Source organism: Dipodomys spectabilis, unplaced genomic scaffold, assembly GCF_019054845.1.
Source record: "Dipodomys spectabilis isolate Male_0828 unplaced genomic scaffold, ASM1905484v1 ptg000032l, whole genome shotgun sequence".
Taxonomy (NCBI): Eukaryota; Metazoa; Chordata; class Mammalia; order Rodentia; family Heteromyidae; genus Dipodomys; species Dipodomys spectabilis.
In genome coordinates, this window is record NW_024870709.1 from 7,595,468 (window position 1) to 7,615,809 (window position 20,342).

Here is a 20,342-nt window from a genome sequence, read left to right on the forward strand (position 1 = left end):
CAAAGTACCTTGCATGCATATATCAACATGTCAAAATGAAATCCCTTTGTACAACCTAATCGGTACTAACAAAAATACAAGGATGATTGAATTAATCAATTAAGCAAAGCTTTGTTTCTGAAAAATGTAAATTATTTTAGGTTATTAACAATAAGTTTTACGTGTGAGTTTCCTGCTTGTGAAAGCGTGTGAATTCACTCCTTCGTCTTCTGCCCTTAGAAGTCAAAAAGAACAGAAAAAGAAAACAAAAAACCCTCAAATTCTCTTTGATTTTCTTTTCTTTCTTTCTTTTTTTTTTTTTTTTTTGTCAGTTGTGGGATTTGAACTCTGGGCCTGGGCTCTGTCCCTCAGCTCAAGGCTCAAGGCTAGTGCTCTACCTCTTGAGCCACCGCGCCACTTCAGTTTTCTAGTGGCTAATTGGAGATAAGAGTCTCAGGATATTCCTTCCTGGGCTGACTTTTAACTGTGATCCTCAGATCTCAGTCTCCTGACTAGTTAGGATTACAGACGTGAGCCACTGGTGCTCAGCTCTCTTTGATTTTCTGAACTGTTTTGCTTCTAGATCAGCTATGCAAAGAAAACAGTCATTATTGTGTTTGACTTCCTTGGATTTCAAAATCCAAGGAGCATATTTTCTAAACTCTGGTTCAATAAGAGGGTCTGGCCTATTGTTAGAAATATCATTTATCATATAAGTAAAATGAACTATATTTCCAGGGCTGCAGTGGTGCTTCTGATTTCAATGCATACATTAGAATATTTAACAGCAAATAATTCAATTTAAAAAATGAACAAATATTTTCAATGATACTTATTTATATACTACTTTTTACCAATGGTAATAAAGAAAAACTAGTTATTGCTATTCTTAGCTTATTATAACTTCATAATTTCAGTGTGTTAAGGATTTCAAATCTAGGACTTTCTATTGCTGTCCAATTTTACTAACGGATCTAAAGCAAAATAGTTTACCTTACACTATATTTGGTTTATGTATGTATTTACATCTAATCCTGCACTCATTTTTATTATAGGTGTGAAAGTTCAATGAAAGCTTGAATTTTATTTACCAGAAAAGAGTTTTTGCTTTTCATATAAAGCATATGTCAAAAATCATTAATATGGTTATCTTAACTTGTATTCTTGTTATAATTTGAATATTTAAGGAGATAAGCCTGGGACAAATGAGCAACGTCTTACTCACTTGGAAAATGTTCTTAAAATAGAAACAAATAGCCTATTCCTTTTAAGGAAGCTACTTCTGTATATGTATAATTGTGATTGGCCATATGATACCTTCTTTAAGTGGACTTTACTTTAAGATATATCAATTCCCATTGCATAATGGTCCATTGCATAACTTCACTACTGACATGTTAAGCCTATAAAACTTTTAGTTGTTATAATCAGAGAGAGAGAATATATTAGAGACAATACTATATATACATATATATAGTATTATCTGTGCCCAATTTATTTCTGGATTACTACATCTATACACAAATCAGATTATTTAATAATGACGAGGTTGTACAGGTAAGGAAATCACTGTAAAAATGAAGTGCTTGCACCTAATGACTGTAATCGGTCATGGATTTTATGTTTTTCTCAGTAGTCCTCAAAACGTTAGTCATTCTCTATTTACAGCATGACTTTAAGTTTATTTACATCATCAAATGGCCTGTCTATGTAATTACCATTTACAACTGTAGGTATCTTTACTCATTCATATCTTTTTAAAGATTAACTACTCTTTTAAGCTACTTAACGTACAGAGACATAATGTTGCCAAAAGGATATAGACATCACATGAATACTGACCAGAAAGACTGTGAATTTAGTGATTTTTTTTTCTTATGAGACCTCAAAATTTGATAGAATTGTATCCTCAGTGCCACTTCGCTGATGTGTCTGTACTAAGTAGCGCAAGGCTTCAAAACCAAAAATGGCATCAAAAAGAAGTGTATCTTGCCAGAATCATCCCCTCAGCTCCTACGAAATCATGTTTGCTGCTCTCTTTGCCATACTAATGGTGATCTGTGTAGGATTAATTGCAATATCCTGGATCACGATCGAAGAATCAGGACAAGGTAAGTCAGCACTTGCTTTACTGAGGTGTGTTTCATCTCAGAGGTCCTGCGAATCACTGTATTCATTGGTGGGGCTTCATCACAAAGTGTTTTTATTTCATTAGATGCCTCTCTGGCTTCTCTTCATAGAATAACGGTAGGGAATTTTGAAACTTTATCCAGAATTTGAGCATGAGATTGTTTTTAATTGTTTTAAATGAAACATGTTGTGTTTCACTTCAGCAAATAACACTGTAAGTTTCATACCTGTAGGTTTATTCTCTTACATTTGAAATCATAAATATAGTTAAGCCATTTAAACCATGTTGACTAGAAAAGTTGTAAGGATGAAAGTTAATGAAACCTTATTGCTTATTTATATAGGATAATATCTTTATTTTCTTGTTAGTTCAGGTTTTATTGTGGTTCTGTAAATCAATGGGAATGTAGATGTACAAAAATCTCATTCTGAGTGGCATATAGTGATAAAAAAAAAAAAAGTAAGCCGGCACTATTTAAAACTAATTTCAGTTGTGTCAATGCTTTTCAAAGACATTCAAATTCAATACCTTGCTAAGAAAAGCTTTTGAGCCAGTTGCTTCTTGTAGTACTGCTCAGGAAACAAGGCAATCTCCTACATAGGATTTGCTCAGTTAATTCCCTTTTCCTCCAGTTAATGACAGCTCTTCGTGTTCTATATTTAAGTGTGGAACTTGAAATGCAATCTGAGTCTTTGAATAAATGATATGAATTACAAAAACTTACATCAATTAAATAACAGTAACTCAAATCCAAGTTCATTATTTGTCCCATTAGTACTTCTGACCTGTAGAACTTGGTGACCATGATAGACCTAAGGTTATGGAGTCATGATGTTCAAATTCCAGATCTCTCGGCTAAAGCAATTAATATTTGTGAAAATTCTCTTAGTCATTCTAACTCTTTCCCCATTGTGAAATAGAAAAATTATCATCTTCTCATATCATGTTCCTGTAAGGGTATTGTGTGTCATTTATTACATTTACTAGTGATTTCACCATGATGTGAATTTCAGTGGAAGCTATTCGTTTTCGATATATCACAAACAAAATATTCTGAAAAGATATTTTCTGCAGTGCTCTCAGTAATTCCTTCAATAAAGACAGTCACCATCTCATGCCAAAAATCACGCATGCCAATTTTATAATTCCTAGAATGTCAGAAGTAGCTTCAAAGCGAGGTTTCAAAGTAACACACATACTGAAATCTTCACAGCAATCACATGTAGAAAACCAGCTGTGCTCCTGGATACTTGGGGCTAAAGAAGTATCTGAAAGAAACTACACAACTTTTAATGGCCAATTTCTCCCCATGTTTTTCTGAATCAGTTCCTGTCATTGGGAGAATCTGATTAGTCTCTGTGTCATCCAACAGGAATCTCAATTTTAAAAAACTAGGGGGAAGTTTGTAGTGTGGGTTAGACTTCAAAGAAAAGAGAAGGAAATAATGGAAAATAAATTAAGTATATTTTTTAATCTTTTAAGACAAATAGGTAAAAAAAAAAAAGCAAACAGGGTGAAGGATGGGCAGACAACTGATTTCAAAATGGGAACACTACAAAGAAAGCCAACAGCTACTATAAAAATCAACCTATCAAGCAAGAACTTTATTTCTGTGTTTCAAGACAGAATTTACCTATTATCTCTTATTCGTATTTCACTGTTTGATTTCTAATTCATTCCTCCAGATGAAGAATTGGGGAAAAGTCATCAAACAAAAGGGACATTTAAAATAACATCTGGAGCTACATATAATCCTAATTTGCAAGATGAACTCTCAGTGGATTTCAAAGTCCTTGCTTTTGACCTTCAGCAAATGGTAGGGATTCTCTTCCTTCAGGGGGCTTAAAATTGTATGATTTTTTAATTAACTTATTACTAAAAGATATATAGATTCCATTTTCTCACTATGAAAAATACACTAAATAAATGTAACATGATTAAGATTTTTAAATATGTGAAGTCCCAACTCTATGAAGAAAATTCCCCACTTCTAAGGAAAACATTAAGATCGTCTGAACTTTCTATAACTTTTTGAACAAAATTGGAACTTTCACATTTAACACTTTTAAACCTCTTTTAGATAGACGATATCTTTCAATCAAGCAATCTGAAGGATCAGTATAAAAGCTCTAGAGTTTTACGATTTGAGTGAGTATGATTTAAAACATCACTGATTTTTGTTAGACTTATGAACTAGTATTTTTTTGTCTAAATGTAAAAAGTAGACTCACTGTGTGCAGGAAGAAAAGAAATTCTTCCTCATATTGTGAACATGTTGTGAGAACTGAGAAAAATAATGCAGATAAACATTTATTTCAGTGGCAATTAATAGTAATTTCGGTAACTGATAATATGTTCACATGTTTCTTTTAAGAAAGAACCTTGAACAGACACATGAAGGGTATTGAAGTTGAAAACTTTGCCACAGAGATATATTGTTTAATTTGTTATAAATACATTGAAGAAGGTTGTTCATTATTAATAAAATAATATAGTGTCTTCTAGCTTTATTGTACACACAAGAAAAGGTACTTATTCACTTTTAGACCTTCAAGGCATAAAGTTGTGCTTGAAAACAGTGTTCAGACATGAATCACTCTTAGATTACTAGAATACTGATACAATTTCACAATGGATACTTGACTCTGCAATGTGCCTGTAAGTATGTTTTATGCGTATTTTAAACGTGTGAGCATGACTCTGTGTATGTGCATGTTTGTTTAGATATCAGAGCAGTGAATTCAAGCCTAGAGTTCAGAAATTGTCACACTGGTGTTTATTGACGGTTTCCTAGTGATTATCATCCCCTGTGTGTGTCTTGCTCTACTCATTTCCTAAACTTTCTTAAGCTTTCATAAGCAGGAAAATCCCATCCTTTCTATCACTTTGTTTTCTAACTCTTGCTTTTAACCTTCATAAAATTAACTGACAGAAAACTTTTGGAGGAGAATTTATTCATTGAAGAGTGAAAAGTACCTTATTTACTCCTAATTTTTTCCAGTCATTAAGATGGCATTTCTGTCCAAATTTGGTAGGAATTGACTGTTTTAACAGTAGGACAAAGAGGGAACCAATGTATCAGCGATACCCACACAACAATATGTTGGAAATGGTCTGTACAACTGTGGGGGGAGAGGAGAGGTTGGGGAGAGGAAAAAAAGGGAGAAAAATAAGGAAGGAGGTAACAAGTTCAAAAATAAATGTATTCACTACCTTACTTATGTAACTGTAACCCCTTGGTACATCACCTTGACAATAAAATTAAAAAATAAAAAAGTTACAAAGAAAACGGCCTAATCGTTGCCTTAGGACAAGCTACAAACAAGTTAAAGATGAAGTGAAGAGTCTACAGTGATCATACAATTCATGTGTTAGACATATATCTAAATTTTGAAAGTATGTATGTGTGCGGCAGAATGCCATAGACCAAGATTTAAATGTCAATTTTGTTAGAATGAACATTGTGAGCATGATTTCCTTTCTCTTCTACTACAATGACACATTTCGTCATGATTGCTGCAGCTGAGTCACTTAAAAATTATCTCAATTTTTATTTGATTCAAGCTATTTCCTTGCAGTTTCTGTAGACTCCAGAAGTCAGATTTTCTTTTATCTTCTGAAAACGATATTCAGCTCTTTAAGATAACCTTAAAGTCCTATAAAAATTACATACATTAAAAGAATGTAGAAGACAAAGTCAAAACCATTGCATAATAAATAGAGCCATCTGAATTTGAAATATCTTCCTATATCTTCTAAAGTAGAAAATCGACTCACCTAAAGATGAAGCAAAAGTAGGTACTGTATTTACAAAGTAAGCAAAATATGTCTTAGATTGGCTCTGAAAATTGCCTCAAATATTTGTCCTCTCAACACAGAATTAGATAAATGTTAATTTAGTCATGCATTCATTCTCTCATTTCTTTATTACACAGACATGCTTGCTTGAAACCAGATAATTAAATAAGTTTTGAGAATACACACTAAAAGAGAATATTATGGAGCTTACATAATCATAATTATTCAGATATTCTTTCTTGGGCTGATATATTTAGAACCATTTTATTTTCTTTCCTTTCTTTGATTTGTTGTTGTTAGTTTGGTGGGTAGTTTTTATTTTAGATAGTCCATAAAGTTTTGATCAACAACCTACAAAGAACACCTAAGAGTTAAATGAAAAATATTTTAAAAATAATAATAATGTTAAGCTATACTGAACCTATAATGGCAAAGGTCTAAAATTCCTGCTGTGTATAGCTTAAAATACTATTAGAGAGATACACAAGCAGTGCACTACTTATTGTATAAACAGGTTATGTAACAGTGCAAGGACAAAACATCATTCAAGATGATGTAGTCTGGAATTTGCTCAACTGAGTTGGGCAGCAACGTTGATAGCCTCAAAAGGAAGATAATTTAACTTCTGCAAGAATAGAGTCATAATGTTTGAAATGCATTCTCTCATAAATATCTGACAACAAAATAGGCATCTATTTTCCATGTTTCTATGAATGTCCTGAACACTACTTCTTAGTAATCATAAGTACTGCCATGCTTTTTTTTATGAATTCATTCTAATCACTAGGGGAAAATAATGCTTCATCATTCTCTATCAAGTCTTTGTTTCTCACTTACTGATCCTGGTTGTAGTTATTAAAGTTTTGGAGAATATGTTTTAAAATGAAAGCTATTAAGTAGGAATAGAATTAAGTTTTGAGAACAGGTTTTTCTCCAGCTTCATATCTCATTCATTCAGTATTAGACACCTGCTTGTAAGCTGTCATTCTAAATGCATGTGTGATCCTGCTCTCTGCCTTCTGTTTCCCCTCCCTCTGCAGGATATCTATCATTCATTCCACCCTTAGTCTCCTAAGACACAGTCCATGTCACCTCTCAAATGATGCTTAGCTGACATTCTACTCTAAATTAGACCTTCGCTCCTTTATTCTTTTAGCACATCACACAAACATAGAAGGTACAATACTCAAAACATAATGCACCTGTGCATTTGTCTCTCTTCTACACTGCAGGGGAATGTGTCGGCAGCATCCGTGTTTTCTGAACCTGAACAATGTTTGCCTCAGAGTATTTGCTCTATAAAGATCTGTGATTTGACGGATGGTTTTTAAACACCCATTGTTCAATGGGAAATATAATGAAGAGAGTGGAAAGTTTTAGCTTTTTGTGCAAAAATGTGAATTTACACATTCTCTCCCCCCATGCCTATTCATCGACCAACTACTTTAATATTCTTTGTATCTCTATGGTCTTGGAACCTTAATCTTACTAGCTGGCCCTACAATTATCTACTGTCTTCCCTTCTTCTATAATTTATAGCCCAAAGATCTTATATCTTTTTCCAGTATTTGTTATCCTTGATAACAAATTGTTCCCATATCAAGACTTGAAGGAGACATAAAGAACAACATTGAGATTGATTTATTTTTTGCCTTTTTTCAAAATGCTATTTAAAAAGCGTTCAGTCAATAGTAATTCTATGAGTATAAAATCATACACACAAGGTTGTTTTTTGTTGCCTTTTTTTGGCCCACTTTGAGCTATTTCCGATAGTGGAATGAGTTGAACCAATTTTTCTTTTGTAGATATGTCAAGGATTGAGTCTGTAGAGCTACATTAAAACATCAATCAGATTTCTTTTTGAAAAGATTTATCTTTACTTAGGAAGATATCCCAGATAACTCTCTCCTTCATTGGTTTGTGGCCCCATGGCATCTATACTGGGCGAAGTGGATTTTGTCCTGCAGAATTTATCAGTGTGCTTATTTCTTGCTTGTTTTTTTGTGGAGCCCTTCAAGTTCATATGTATACAATATTTTGGATACCTTCATTTTTACTAGGTTGGAAATTCAACAAATATGGACTCTTACATTGTGAGATTAAAACTCTTGAGACTTAATGCTCTTTGCCTAAAAGAGTTTTATTGTACCAATACTGATGTTATGGAGAGAGGTACTCTGCCTTCAGATAAATTCTGCAGCTGCTGACAGCAGAGTATGTTAGACAGCTCTTGTCTATGGAATAAATTCATGTGAGGAATAACTTAAAGGAGGAATGATTATTTTGGCTTCTGGTTTCAGAGGTTTCGTACTGGAATCTCTTTGCTTTAGGCCTGACCTGAGGCTTGTGTTTAACTGGAATTCCCAGTAGAAGACATAAATACTCCTGGGTTGAAGATTGCTCTCCTGAGCTTCAGATCTCCCCTTATGAACTTTTGAGCCTCCTGAATGAATGACTCCAACTGTTAATTTCATTTTTTTTGCTGTTAGTTCAAGACCCTATGGACTTGGTGGATGATTAGAAAATTGCATAGAAAGCTCCTATCTCCTGCCAGAGAAGTCTGTTTTCCAAATACCATCTTGATGGCAGTGATAAATGTAAGCTAATAAGCTCCTCAAAGAAAGGACTCGGTCAACGCCAAAATATTTCTTCCACCTACATCTCTATAGCAAATGTTGGTTTTTTCCATCTTTCTTGTACAAAGGACCACAATACTCCTGAAAGAGCGAAGTAGTTCAACATTTCCACTAGACAGGATATACTTTAGTAATGCCTTTGCCAAAGTCACGAAGTTTCACGGATCACCAGGAGTAATTCCTTTCTATCTACTTTTAACAAGTTGAACATTGTATTTTGATATAATAAGCTCACAGTTATCTATCAATTTTGTAAAATCATAAACTTTGGCACTAAAGCTTAGTTTATAGAGTTATTTGTTTATGTCACAGTAACCCATTGTGAATATGAAACAGAAAAAAACATAAATTGATAACAGTAAACTTAGAAAAAAACATAAATAGATAGTAAACTTGGAACATACGGTGGCTATAGATGAGAGGGGGGAGACCTTGAAGTGCAGGAAATTTGAGGAGAGGCACTATGTCCAATAGGAGGGGAACTTTATGCTTCAAAATTGATTGGAGTTTGTAATCCAGAAGACTGTACATATACAGGGAGCTGATATTGCTTGAGGTTCTGATGGTCTTCAGAGGATTTAAGTCAATGTTATCCCAAGCAATCAAGAATAGAGGACGGGTTTTGATTGGTTTCTGCCTGTATGTATTAATTGATCAACATCACTTATATCTTTCCTATTCTATTATTTAGAGCATGTTTGTTAAGTAAATTTAGAGTATCTTCAATTTTTTCTTTTTTTCAATATATATGCCTGGTGTGTTGAGAACCCCAGATTAATTTTAATATTTAATGAGAAATATTTTATTTCTCTAGATCATAAAATCATCATTTGAAATTGAAATTTATTTGAGCTTAGGAATTACTTCTTTCCTTTATAGACACCTAAGAAATCAGTATAATGCCCAAACCTTAATAAATACTTTATAATAATTCCAAAGTACATTCTACATGTCATCAGTGTAGAGATATTTTTCCCAGGTGGTGGCTGAACTACTTTTAAGTTGGAAGTGAGTTTTTGAAAAGTTGAATATAAAAGAATTTCACGAAAATGTCTGCATGAACAATTACAGCTTAGTGCTTTGAGGGGCCTTTTCCAAAGGCAGGAAAAGAAATTCAGAATTAGGAGCAAGAGTGAAGGAGTAATATTTAGGATTATTTTAAATAATCACACATGAATAAAAATACTCAGTAATTCATATAAAGCCTTATAATTTTATTTAAAATCTCAATTTATAAAATCAAAGAACAAAAGTAACTGAATATATATTATATATAGCATTATATATTATGCGTAGTATATATTTTATATAATATATTATATACCTTTTTCTTATTTTTTATCAACATAAGTAAATTCACAAGTGTATATACCCAAATTATAGTTCTCAGTATTTTAAACTTAATCACCAAGCTATTTTTTTCTGGCTTTTAACAAATATTTAATACCAACCCTTGCCACTTGCTAATTTGTGGGTGTGTATATATGTGTGTAGCCATTCTGCAGGACAAGCAAGTGATTTGCTTTCCTTTGGGAATACTGTCTGTTCTGCTTTAAGAAACATGTGATTCAGATAGTATTAGCAGTTGACTCTTTTAATATAAAGTACAGTTTACCCTCTGTGGCAACATGCACTTTTGCTTGCCCTTTGAACACAGATAAGTCACAAAGTTAGGAGAGGAAAGACTTTTGTTTATTCAGCAAACTTAAAGGTTATCAATAGCATTAAGGAAAAATGAAGATAAGCATTTTGATCTCTTATACTCAGGTTCTGTGTACAATGATAGGGTTTATTTGCTTAAAGGGAGACAGAAAAAAAGAGAAGAAAGCAGAGAGAGTCACAAAGAGAGAGAACAGACAGGGAGAGAAGGAGACAGAGAAAAGGGGAAATACAGCAATTTTGCTGGAACAAGTAATTGGAAATGATCATTTTTTTCCCTTAAAGGTATAATTCTCATTTGCCTTAATAAACAACATCAATCTCACAGAAGTTGTAGAGGTTATAGTTAAACTACAAAAAATAACAGTTTCAGTTTTCTCATAAAGTGAAACACAAATGTTTATTATGTTTTTCATGATATCTTCAATATATTTCTCATATCTTAACACTTAGAAAAGAAGCTCTAAAGAACAAAACTATATATTTGGATATAAGCTATATAACTTCTGACCTTGCAAAATATAAATTATTAAAAGTTATACATAATTTACAACTAAGAGAACATATCTTTCATACAAATACATTTTAAGCCTGAGGATAATCAATCTAGTTATTTTCAACTAAGTAAAAATTCCAGATTTTCCCTTTCTCTGACCCAAATAACTTACCTCTTTTACTTCCTACCTTAAATAAACTAAAATTAACTGTTGAGTCAAATTGAACATGTAGAAAATGAATAGAGAAGACTCATGTATTTAATTAGAATTAAAACTATCTATTGTGCAATATAGAATAAGTAAAATTTTTGAACTGAAAATTGAGAACAAAAATAGAGATTATGCACGGTTACTCCACTTTAACCATAATTGTTTCTGTATTAAATCATTTGTATTTTGGGTAATGATATTGATTATGGATATAATGTAAATGAAAAGAAAGAGAGGAAGAGGAAAAGATAAAATGGAGATGGAAGAGACTATAAATCTTGAAGGAAAGCAGGGAAACAATATCTTCCCTCTCTCTCATGAAAATGTCTTAGTAGTTATTTGAGCTATATTTTTGGATATAAAAATCTTATAAGAGTTCATCATAATAAAATCTAGACTTGTCTCTAAAGTGCTATAGTATCTTTTGCTTTGGACTAATAGTTCATGATAGTGTTGAAAGAAATGAAATTGTATGTAAGAGGTTGGGAATTATGTAAAACTTTCTCTGAAAGGAATAGGAATAGGTGTTTTATCCCTGACATTAATAAAGTGTATAGCTCTAATTTATTCTGGGTCTCAATGTTATTATCACTAACATGAAAATGTTGGCCAACTATTTCAGCACTGATGGGATGAAGCCTGAAAGTTGAAAGCCAGTTAACTATTGTCTTTTTTTAAATGTCAGTTAACATAAATATGACCCACCAGTGCCTTAACTAATGGGTGTTTGTTTTCTGACATCACAAGAAATCAGGAGGTTTCCATGGGACAATGCGGGACGTGATCAGAGTGGAATCCTGGTGTCCTCTTCCTTCCATTCTTTTCTCTGTGGCTTGTCGATCATTTCTCCCTTCATAGTCCCGAGAAGAACTATAGTCCCAAGTTATGTCAATCATATGTACACACAATAAAATTCAACAATAAGAAAATAAGTGATTCTCTGTAGCCTGTCTTTTATTGAATGTGAAAACACTTCCCAGAAGTTTCCGTCAGTCTTATTATTCCATTGATCAGACTGTCACTTGTTTGTGAATAAAACCATGATTGACATAAGGAATGCCTAAAAATGTCAACTTTTCTTAAAAAATGGAGAGATATTCTCAGATAAAATTCATGACAGACATATGGAAAAGTGAACAAGTATGAAAGACCACATGAAAAATTGTCTGTGACAAAATGTGTTCTTACTGAGGACAGGGAATCCATTCATGTGAATGTCTAAGAGCTTTGTCATTTACAGGACATGGTTACTAAGATATAAGCAAATAATTGCATAAACTAAATTCTAATCACGACTTTACAAAGTTGATGGATATGAAGTATAAAATCATTATATAGAAGTACACAGCTCATTATTTTCTTTAAATCAACTGTATATAAAGGAATAATACCTATTAAATCAAGAATCTTAATCATTGTGACACAGCATAGATAAAGCATATCCTGTCTAGTGGAAATGTTGAACTACTTTGGCCTTTCAGGAGCATTGTTATCCAGTACATAGGTGAAGGAACAAAAACACATTTGCTGTAGATTCTATCAATGCACATGGGAGAAATATTTTAGAGCTTACAAAATCCTTTATTTGAGAAGCTCATTACCTTTCAAGTGTCACTGTCATCAAGGTGATATTTGGAAAAGGAGATTTCTCTGAGAGAAGAATGGAATTCTCAGTTTTCTAACCACCTATCAAGACGATAAGTCTTTGGACTAACAGCATAATTATATGGAAATACTTCAAGAAGGTGACTCTCAAGGTCATAAGGTGGGATATAAGTCAATGAACTATCTTTAACTCAGGAGTATTTATGCCTTCTAACTTGAATTTGTATTTTAAAATAGGTCATCTTGATTTATGCTCATGTGGCAACTTTCCAATTATCCTGTGACATGACTGTTATTTTGGGTCTTGTTTGGGTGTTTTTTTTGTAGTTTAATATATACAAAATCCATGCACTTTCTATTCTTGGACCCAATTACTTATCTAGGGACATTGTATTTCATTTAACACTTGTTTCCTACTTTCCTTGTCATTTACCTAGCTACCCTACATCATAGAGTCTTAATACCTGTATTTTGGAACCAGCAATTATATAATGCAATATTTGACTGTTTTTGGTTAATCTACGAAGGAACAAGTACAACCTGAATATTGCTTGCTTCATGCAGGTATACAATGAAGATCAGAGCTAGAGTTGGCCTTCCAAGTGGTGTAACTTAGAAGGATCATATAAAATTAATAGAAATGAACAAACAAGACAAAAGGAAATGAAAACAAAGATGACAACAGAAAATAACAAAACAGCTTGCTTCTGTCTTTGGGAGGATAAGGGGGAGCAAGAGAATGGTGGGACAAAGAGAGAACAAATGCAGTAGTGTTGCTCACTAGACCCTATGTTGAAAGTGAACTATACAACTTGTGGGTAAGGATGGGAAAAACTGGTAGAGAGTCATATACTCATTACCTGACTTATGTAACTGTAACCCCTCTGTACATCCCCTTTACAATCATAATTAATTAAATTTTCAAAAATAATAGAAATCAAGACAGGAAAGCAAAACTCTGTTCATTGACAGTATCTTACATTCCTCACTATTTTTAAATTAGCAGAGAAACCACAAATTCAGAGCCCTTGTTCCTTCTGTCATTACACTCTAAACAAATCCCCTGACATAATTTGACTGGTTTAATTGGGCACAAGTGAATCTTGGGAACAGCACAGCCCATGTGGATCTTAGAAAACTCGGATTGCAGAGTTTCTTTGGAGTCTGTGCTCTTGAAAAAGTATTTCATGTTTCACTCCTTTAACTTCCCAAGTGAAATAAAGACAATATACATTATCTAGCATATTCACTTTCATCTTTCTTTAAATTGCAAATGAAATCACTGTATAAAATGTACATTATAGATCAAGGGTTATAACCACTTTATACTAGTGTAATGAGGGTTAACAAGGTGATAACGAAATTTTCGAAGACATTTTACATGAACTGAGCACAAATCACTTGAAGATGACTGACTTTTTCCTCTTATATTGTCTTTTGCTTTGCAGAAATGGCAGCATTATAGTCCTATTTGACCTTTTTTTTGTTCAGCAAGTATCAGATGAAAATGTAAAAGAAGAACTGATTCAAGGCATTGAAGCAAATAAATCCAGCCAACTGGTCACTTTCCATATTGATTTGAACAGCATTGATATCACAGGTATCTGAGAACATTATTTGATTTCCTTGAATCATTAAGCTATGAAATTAAGATTCTAGCAGTGTACCTGAGAAGTAGCGTGATCATCTTTGGCTTCAGGAGCATATCTTATTGCCTGAGGTAACACATTTACATGAGAAAAGTAGAAATTGGAGAAACTGTATTTGAAGAAAAATATTACAGGGAAAAAGTTTGTAAAATAGCAAATATCAAAAATGGTTCTGAGAATGATGGCATGTATAAATATTTGTGAATCTGGTCCTGGCTTGGGATTGGGTCAAGAATACCCCGACTTTGAAGGAGACTTCTTTCAGAAAGCAATACTTAAGACATTCTAAGCAATTCATAGACCTCATTAGGTTACAAATTCAGGGGTTAACCCAGTTGAAAAGATAAAAGATAAACAAGAAAGGTCTCATCAGGTAGGCTCATCCAACCTCCTTGCTTATAAAAAAAATAATTTTTATTTTTAAAATGGCAGATCATTTTTGTAAAGAGAATATACTAAAGCAGAAGAGGATTAAAGTATCAAAAGTAATATCCTTGATGTAATTGTGGTTTTGCTATGAAGTGTCCTCCCAAAAGACTTATGTCTCCAGAACTTAGCACACAGCTTTTAGCTCTATAGAGCCATGACTGAATCATGAGAGCACTGGCTTCGTCAATGGTTTAGACCACTGATGAATTCTTTCATAGCTGACTGGTCCAATAAGAAGTAGAACTAAACTGGAAACACTAGATCCGTCGGGGCATGTCTTTGAAGAGTACAACCTCCCTCATCCCTCTTTTTGTCTCTCTGTCTCTGTCTCTGTCTCTCTCTCTCTCTCTCTCTCTCTCATTCTCCAGTGTGTCACTACAATAGAATGAATAGAAATGACATAAAAGCAGACAAAAATAGTATATCAAAAATCAAACAGGCCCTTTGAACAAACATTCTAGCTGAACCTAATGTTTTATAGCATCCTTTAAAACCAGTGTTAATTCAATTTTACATTATTCTAGAATCTTCGGGGAACTTCCCTACTATAATCCCTACAACAACTTCAGGTCAGTATTTACAGCATTTCTTACTACGTGTATTACACTGATTTTATTACAGTTATTACATGGTGATCATTAAGCTTCCTACTAAGATCAGATTTGTTTTATTTCTGTAACACTTTCTGATAGTCTCTATATTTAAATACAAAAATCAGATAGTTGCTTAGGAATAATATAATAAGCTAATAATATCACAGACTATATAATTACATAAGCCCAGGATATGCAGTTCTAATTTCATTACTACTCTTGTATTTCTAATTTTTATTTTGCAGGCAGGAGGAGTACATGCATGTGTGTGTATGCGTAGCATCTCAAAATATGACTCAGACATATGGCTGTATAGGTGAATCAATGGCATTTATAAGATCACTAGGAATGAGAAAGTGTCCAAAAGCTTTTCTAATGATGACATTCAAAATGTATTAGCCAAGCACCAGTGGCTCACGCCTGTAATCCTAGCTACTCAGGAGGCTGAGATCTGAGGATGGTGGTTCAAAGCCAGCCTGGGCAAGAAAGTCTATGAGACTCTCCAATTAGCCACCATAAAACCAGAAGTGGTGCTGTGGCTCAAGTGGTAGAGTGTTTTCCTTGAGCTGAAGAGCTGAGGGACAGCGCCCAGGCCAAGTTCAAGACCCACAATCACCACTACCACCACCACCCCCACCACCACCAACAACAAAATTGTATTGCAGTCTCTGGAAAGGAGAATTCAAAGCTCAATGTCAATGTCTCTTCACTGGATCTCTCTAACTTCAAAGTTTACTAATACTTAGGACTTCACTAGGTGTCATCAATCTTTCACCACTACTCAAAGAGTTCTCCTTCAAAATTTATCCAATATTTTTAGAATTTGCCTAAGTTACCTTGTATGTAAAATGTTTCTGCAATAGGAAAGCACAAATACCAACCCTGTTTCTGACAATGATAAAAATTAGTTGTTATATCCTTTCATCCCTCTAAAATTAAACATCACAGGAATTATGGATATAGACAGTTTTCCAAATATTTCTGGTGTCATCCTGAATAGCAACTTCACGTATAATTATTTTAAATTTCAAATGGTTATGAAATAACCAAGATAATACTTTTGGAATCAATCATTGTGACCATGTTTTCAAACACTATAGTGTTTTTTTTTAAATGTCCACCTAATCTAGGTAATATATTTTGTGAACATTTAATCATGGTGTTCATACTGACTCTTTGTGAAAGTGACATATTTACCAACTTAAAAAATATAAAGAATGCTATGTGCCAGTGGCTAATGCCTGTAATCCTACCTACTCAGGAGACTGAAATCTGAGAATCATAATTTGAAGCACGACCCATCAAACTTTTATATCTAATTAACCACCAAAAACTGGAAGTGGAGATGTATTTCTTTTTCTTTTCTTTTCTTTTTTTTTTTTTTTTGGTCGGTCGTGGGGCTTGAACTCTGGGCTTAGGCGTTATCCCTCAGCTCTTCAGCTCAAGGTGAGCGCTCTACCACTTAAGCCACGGTGCCACTTCCAGTTTTCTAGTGGTTTATTGGAGATAAGAGTCTCAGGAACATTCCTGCCCAGGCTGGCTTTGAACCATGATCCTCAGATCTCACCCTCCTGAATAGCTAAGATTACAGGTGTGAGCCACTGGCACCCGGCTTTGAGATGTATTTTTAGGGTGGAGTGTTAGCCTTGAATACAAAAGCTTAGGGAAAGCTCCCAGGCCCTGAATTCAAGCCCCAGGACCAGTAAAAAAATGAAGAAGGATTCTGTGACATATCTAAGGTCACAAACTGTTCCAAACTATCAAGTGTTATTCTCATGAATAAAAAGTAATTTCTTCTGATAGTGGCCAAGGTCTAAGCATACCACATACTTCTACTTACAATGCTTCTTTTTTTAAATACATTTTTTTATTATAAAATACTGTACAGAGGGGTTACAGCTACATGAGTAAGGTAATGAGTACATTTCCTATCAACATTGTTACCTCTTCCTTTGTTTTTCCCCTACCATCTCTTCCCTTCCCATCTCCCCAACTCCTGTTTAAACTAGAGACTTTACATTCAAAGCCATTATAAAAATCAATGAGTCTGAAGATTAACTTAATGGTCATATATGATATCTTCTCTATTTAGAAAATAAAAGTTGAAGTAAAGCATTTTAAAACCTATATTTTACATTGGTTATAAATAAAATCAATGGGTAATAAATATGTGAACTGTTAGGCTTATTAGTTAGATTTAATCATTCCAATTTAAAAGCATGCATCAAAACATCATGTGACACACAATTAAGTACTCACAATTATTTATTAATTGAAAATAAAATTGTAAAAAATTAAAAGCAAACAGAAGGCTTACTTTTTAAATCTAGATACAAATAATCTATGTTAGACAAATGCACTATACACACACATCACAATAATTCACAATATCTTAAAACTAGGTAACATAAAAGATGATAGGGGAAAAATAAAGTAGGGGGTAACAATGCTCGATAGGAAATGGACTCATTACCATGCTCATGTAACTGTAACCCCTCCATACAATATCTTTACAACAAAAAAAAATAGGTAACATAGTTAAAAGTAGTTAAAATATTAAGTAGAAAGTAATAATTTCCCAAGAAAATCTTCAAAGTATGAAATCATTGTTTTAATATTATTTATTCTTACAGACAGGCCAATAACCAACCATCCCCCTGCAACTCCAGGTAACTCTTGATCTTCTTCCTATTTTGCCTCTTTAGTTTTTACTTGTTTCCACATTTTAAGCATCAGCTAGTTGTTCCAGGGGTTTCGTTTTGACATGTTTATATTTGTGTTCAATATACCTTAAATCAGAATCATTCTTCTTTCACGCTCACTTTTCCCCAAACCATCTCAATGAGATAAGTATTCCATTTTGCACAGGTGCAAAAGGTATTTTCACCATCTTTTCCCTCTTTCAACTTCTCCATTCTTCCTCCCTTCTCCCTCTACTACCAAATCAAAGACAGGACCTGTTTTACATCGCAGTCTTTCATTTATTTTTGAGTGAGTGCTGGGTTCAGATGTAGCCTTGGTGTGGGATTTCTTTAATCAGATTGGGCCCCCTCCATGACTTTCCCTTCACTTTCTCCATCCCTGCTATCCATAATATTCAATAATTTTGAATGAATTTTGTTGTATTATTCAGTAGATTTCAGTGAGTTTCATTTTGCTGTCTTCACAGTTAAGTTGACAACCAGCCATCCACCAGCAACTCCAGGTGAGTTTCAATAATGTAATTCTCCATGTTTTAAAATTCTTCATTCTCGTTTTATTTTAGGCTCCCTAAAAAATCATCTGAGAGCACAGAAGTTCAATACTATCAATATTCTCTAGAGAATTGGGCTTTGAGGCTCATATTTACTAAAAGTGAAATTATGTTATGGGTTAATGCCTAGGTTATGTTACTTCATTCTAGCCCTCTGAGTTTTAGAATCATGGTTATATTCAATTTTTCAAAATGCCATCAATAGCGCCAAAATGTTTTCTGACAATGATTCAGCATCATCAGATATAAAAGATTTTGTTCTTTCTGTTATTCCCTTTGTGTATGTTAGATATGATTACTCTCTCTTGCTAAGGAGCTACTGTTGACAAAACCACTGCCAAACTAGGTCTGGGTTCATTCAGTCAACGTTTCTGTAACTAAGTGTTCACTTGTGCCAGCTCCCATTAAATATCTTTGATGTGCCAATTTCTCTGAACTTCTAGTAATTTGTCCTACATGTTTTTGTCTATCTGCCAGTCAACTAGAATGCTTTCTCTGGTCTTGATTTAATCTTTGTGTTAAATAGCCTATGTGTCACCTGAAACCTGTCAAGCAAACTCAGCCAGGCAGCACTGTTTAGACCTTCAATAAACTCCCAACAATAATACAATGGTGCCCAAATTCATGAAGGACAGACTCCAGTGGAGATTCCTGAAATGTTAGGTAGTACAAGCTTTTTTACCTTATGATGGTATGAAAATATACCTATGTAACTATTAGTTTTTTTTATTTTCAATACAATCTATTTACAAAACATCTAACATATTATTATAAAATGGGGTTGTGTTAGATGTCTCCTAACTGTAGGCTTATGTCAATGTTCTGAGCATATTTGGTTGAGTTAAACTATAATATTGGTATATTAGGTATAGTGAATGCATTTTGACTTAAAGTATTTGTAAGTAATGATAGGTTCATCAGGGTATAAATTTATTGTAAATGAGGAGGCATATATATGTGTGTGTGTGTGTGTGTGTGTGTGTGTGTGTGTGTGTGTGTTTGTGTATTCTCGTATATACAAACCTATGAGAAATCTATAACTTCTTTTATAATATTTTTAAAAAGCACTTTACAATCTCTCTTTGGCATACTGAAGTTTCTAGTATCAGTACTCTTGTGTTTGGAGACCAATATTGAAGAGTTACTTGGGATGGGAACATGGTTGAAGTAGAATAGTGCCCACCATTAGACTCTGGATTCAATTCCCAGGGAAGTCACCTGACCACAACTACAGTAATACTGAAATAGTTTGGTAATGGAGTCGAGTCTTAAGTGACGCTACAGGTACCACAGACACATGGGGAAAGACAAATCACAGCTCTTCTGACAGCAGAGTGGCCAGACGCAACATGGTAGCATATTTCTTACCATGGCATACAATTTAAAACATGGGGATTTTTTTTTCTGGAGTTTTCTATTTCAAATGTTCAGGACATAGTTACCAAGTGTTTCTGAAAAACCTAGAAAATGAAACCACGTATACATGGCTACTACTGCAATCCTATTTGTATAGTGTTAAAATGTACAGCACACAGTACATGCCCCCTCTTTGTAAGAAGGAATGATTCCTGTGAAAGACAGGATGGTGTGATTCAAAGCAGTTACGTGAATCATTGATCAAAATGCTTTATGAAGCAATTCCTCACAACTCTAAAGCCCACAGATGTCTACGGGGCAGGAGGAACCCTGCCTGACTTGTATTGAAATACATCCACAGAGAACCTTAACACACTGAAAAGCTCATTGAACCTACATGTCCTTCTCCAATATAAAAAATTTCTTACAGTATCTTTAATACATTTTCAAAAAACTCCTTTAAGGATTGATAGTGACTAATTCCATCAATTGGTGGTATAGCATAAATCAAGCACACAGGCCTTGGCAAGCTTTAGAGAAAAAAATA

At 33.8% G+C, this 20,342-nt stretch overlaps 1 protein-coding gene across 2 annotated transcripts in view; it reads left to right on the forward strand.

Moving 5' to 3' along the window:
* The first annotated feature begins 1,945 nt into the window (after window positions 1-1,945).
* Window positions 1,946-20,342, forward strand: part of Tmprss15 (transmembrane serine protease 15) — a 102,205-nt gene continuing 83,808 nt past the window's right edge. The window contains exons 1-6 of one of the 2 annotated variants that reach the window (XM_042676982.1): window positions 1,946-2,090; window positions 3,796-3,926; window positions 4,191-4,258; window positions 13,964-14,115; window positions 15,118-15,162; window positions 18,356-18,391. In XM_042676982.1, the coding sequence (XP_042532916.1) occupies window positions 1,946-2,090; window positions 3,796-3,926; window positions 4,191-4,258; window positions 13,964-14,115; window positions 15,118-15,162; window positions 18,356-18,391 (577 nt within the window). The remainder of the gene's footprint in view (window positions 2,091-3,795; window positions 3,927-4,190; window positions 4,259-13,963; window positions 14,116-15,117; window positions 15,163-18,355; window positions 18,392-20,342) is intronic. The other variant, XM_042676983.1, reaches the window with a different exon arrangement.